General features: G+C 35.6%; 1 protein-coding gene across 1 annotated transcript in view; it reads right to left on the bottom strand.

Annotated features, from left to right (window-relative positions):
* Nucleotides 1-3,588, bottom strand: part of galnt16 (UDP-N-acetyl-alpha-D-galactosamine:polypeptide N-acetylgalactosaminyltransferase 16) — a gene marked incomplete at its 3' end in the record, with an annotated part of 35,804 nt that overhangs the window by 6,607 nt on the left and 25,609 nt on the right. The window contains 2 exon segments of the mRNA XM_035674079.1: nt 164-248; nt 602-689. Of these exon segments, the coding sequence (XP_035529972.1) occupies nt 164-248; nt 602-689 (173 nt within the window).

Below are 3,588 nucleotides of genomic sequence, written 5' to 3'. Positions count from 1 at the left end.
TCCCCCTTAGGAGAAATTCAAATTTGTTTTTGCTTTTGTTTTTTTTTAAGTTATATATTATAGTATACATAATGTATGTATGATTACTTTTTCAGGTTTGGAATCAATGCTATGGCCTTACACCAGGAAGAAAGAGGGATGATGACAAGCATTCTAGACACACCTGATTGGCTGTGTGGGGTCGCTTCTCGCCATTTTCTGCTCGATGGGAATCTGCTCCCATTTGAAGTGGAGACTCCAGTCAAACCCTTAAGAGAAAGAGAGCAAAAAAATACACAAAAAAGTAAGAATTTACAACCTCTTCGTCTAGACATCGGCTAAAAAGCAGCCAAGAAGACATAAAAGTATCCTGCTGATTTTGGCTTATCTGACTTCACCTTTTAACCTCTTCATTCCAATCATAGCAACAAATTCTTGAAGAAAATCTGTGTCACAAACTTCCAGAGAGACTTTTATCCATTTAGGTATTTCTGTCATGAGTTCTGAATTAATCTGCCAGGGATCGTTACATCATAAGAGTTTTTGAAACAGGGTTTTTCCTCGACTGCAGCTGTGTGTTGTCAGCTGTTACTGTGCATGAGTTTGTGTGTTGTATCCTGACCTCCTCTCAAGTCAGCTGAGGCCGCCAAGTAGGCAAAGTTATCCAGGCTGATGACGTCAATGATGGGGCTGACCACTCGCGTATGGTCCTGTATGGGAGGAGGAAGACAGACAGGTACATTATGATCGAGACAGCGCTTCAACATGTTATATTTGAACTCTTAAAAAACTATTTATATGCTATTTTTAACTGCTCTGCAATGATGGGAGTCACAACAATGTTTTATATATTATAATGCTTTACATTTAAGTCACATTTATCCACTTTGGCAGATCCAGATAGAGTAATTATCTTTATGTTAAACAGATTGTCAGTTAAATAGCTCGACAACCTTGTGTTTCTGAATAATTAGGAACTTAAAGCTCCTTCTAATGGCAGCTGAATTGCAGATTAGGGATTTCTGGCACAACTAATTACTACCAAGGTTCATGGTGAAGGGAAATAAGTCTGAAGAGGTCAGAACTCTCCTATCAAGAGGAGTTATGTAAGTAATCCTGCTGCAAGACGTTTCAATTAAATGAAGCATCGCTTTTCATCTGTGTTTCTCTGAGGCATTTAAGTGATAAGTCCAGCCAAAGAGGTGACAAAATCAATTTTCTCAGGGAAAATAGAGATTATTATTTATTATAATATATTATAATTGTTAGCACTTTAATTTAGTCCCATTATTTAGCATTAACGAGCAGAATAAAAAAACACTTAATGTTGATGAAACACTGCACTGTATTTCTACTGTAAGAGCATTTAGGAGTGTAACTGTCAACAACTATAACTCCTCTCATGGCACATCTTTAACTGGTGTTTAAACAGATAATTAACGTTTTATATCACAACAGATTGAAATCATATCATAAGATATGTTGAATCATATGTCCTATAAACAGTAAATATTGTCAATGAACTGTGAACACCTCCTTTATCTGCTACTACTATAACTACATTATAGTGGATTATAAAACATTAATTAGGGGTTTATATACTGCTTATAAATGCTGTTAAGATAAAAAGTTACAGTACCTATTTATCAGATTACATTTTATGTGCTTTTATAATGTCACTCATATGTCACATAATGTTACTGTAGTGGGTATTATTTGAGGTCCCAAAATATCATTAATCTGTTTCAGTCAGTGTATAAAAAGTGTAATATATCACATAGTGAACTGGGAATTATAATACATCATAAATTCTGACCTCATCAAAAGATTAAAGAAAAGGTGCAACAGATTGTGTAAAGTTTCAACAACTGGAACTTTTTTATTGAACAATGTTTCAATCAGACAAGGATCTTCCCCTCCGAGTCAAAGTTCAGCAAAGTAATTAAGTTTCCTGTGTGTGTGTGTGTGTGTCAAGAAAATGAATCAATATATATGACTGTAATGAATATTAAACATTAGATCAGGCTCTGGAGGCAATAAATTAGTCATCCACTGGAATGTGGGACTAAAGACGAGTTTAATGTTTGAGGAATTGCTGGTTTGGATCTGATGGTTCTGATAAGGAGAGATGACTACTGCTAATAGCCTATCTCCTTTTTTCTAGTGATCTCGAACAGCAATACATTGTACAAATACAAGTAAGAGTTATTATAATTTTGTATTTTCTATTAGTTTTTCTTTTAACTTTTAGTTTTCCATTCAGTTTAGTTTCACTTAGTTTCCAGAGAGTGTTTTCTCATTTTAGTTTAGTGTTTATTGTTTAAAGATGTTTAGTTTTATTTGAGATTTTATTAGTTTCAGTGTTAGTTTTAGTTATTTTTTATTATAGTATGGGGGTATTTGTCAGGATAGGGTATTATAATACGAACACATTGAGCCATGTAGACATCCCAGTCTCATAAAGATAGTTGAGACTTGTTTTTTTCAGTCTTTCAGTTAAATAAAATGTTTTTTTCACGCACAGTTTAGTTAACCATAATAACATTGCAACAAGTATGCTAAAAGTATACTTCAACCTTTCCTTATTCATGAGTTGTGTGGTGTTATAAGTTCTTATAATTTTAGATCTTTAATCGTAAGAAAAAAGCCATTTCCTGTTAATATTGTGCATAAGCACCTCTGAATGAATTTATTTTTTTATAATTTTTTTTTTATCTGTTTGCACCGTGGGTCCGAGAGGATCTAAGTTTCATTTATGGCTGTATAGTCGTGCATGGTATATGTATACCAATAAAGTTGACTTGACTTGAATGTGCCTCCCTGTTCTTTCCCGCAGTTCAAAAAGAATCCATGACAAATAAACTCTGAACTGTTAAACTACCTCCTGCTGGAGGAGTAACATGAACCATAAAGTAAACACAGCAGAGAAGAGAACTGTGATTACTAATGGCTGGTGTGTCTGCATCTGTCTGTGAATGTGTGCTCTGTGTCAACGACTGCTCGTCTTGCCAGTAAGGCATCTGTGTGTATGTGTGTAGTGTGTGTGTAGTGTTGTGTTGTGTGTTGTGTGTGTGTGTCGTGCGTGGCGTGTTCATGTATGTCGAACATGCTTAGGCATCAGGACAATCCAAGATGACTGGTTTGCAATTTAGACCCAGTCCCCTCTTTGCTAGTGATTGAAGCCCCTCCGTGAACGCTCTGTGTTGATTGCGATCAAAAGTGTGCGGAAGACGAAGTGTGAAATGCCACTCTGCCAGAGAGCAATTTGGAAAGTGATGCTCTCAACAGCTTTAAGCAATAGACGTTTATTGGGCTTTTAATGAGCCTCTGTGATTTGGTAATGCATGAAGAGGCTGCACTTCCAAATCCGATGTCACAGATGAGCTCTCAATATCTCTACCCTCTTTTGTTCTCTTTCTGTGTCTGAATTTATTACAGTGTCACAGTCCTGTGATTTTGTCCCTACAGCATTTCTATTGTACGTCAGTTTGAAAAAGTGAAATGATTTACATGATAAGTTAAAAAAAAAATGGAGGAGGCTGAAAATTGGAAATGGAACTGTAGAATAGAATAGAAAGCTTTACACTCCTTTGTGCACACTTAATTTCA

This window comes from Morone saxatilis, unplaced genomic scaffold (assembly GCF_004916995.1).
Source record: "Morone saxatilis isolate NCDOM2014 unplaced genomic scaffold, NCSU_SB_2.0 Contig3, whole genome shotgun sequence".
In the NCBI taxonomy this organism is placed as follows: domain Eukaryota; kingdom Metazoa; phylum Chordata; class Actinopteri; family Moronidae; genus Morone; species Morone saxatilis.
Note: the sequence above shows the minus strand (reverse complement) of the source record. Positions and strands in the feature narration are given on the sequence as shown.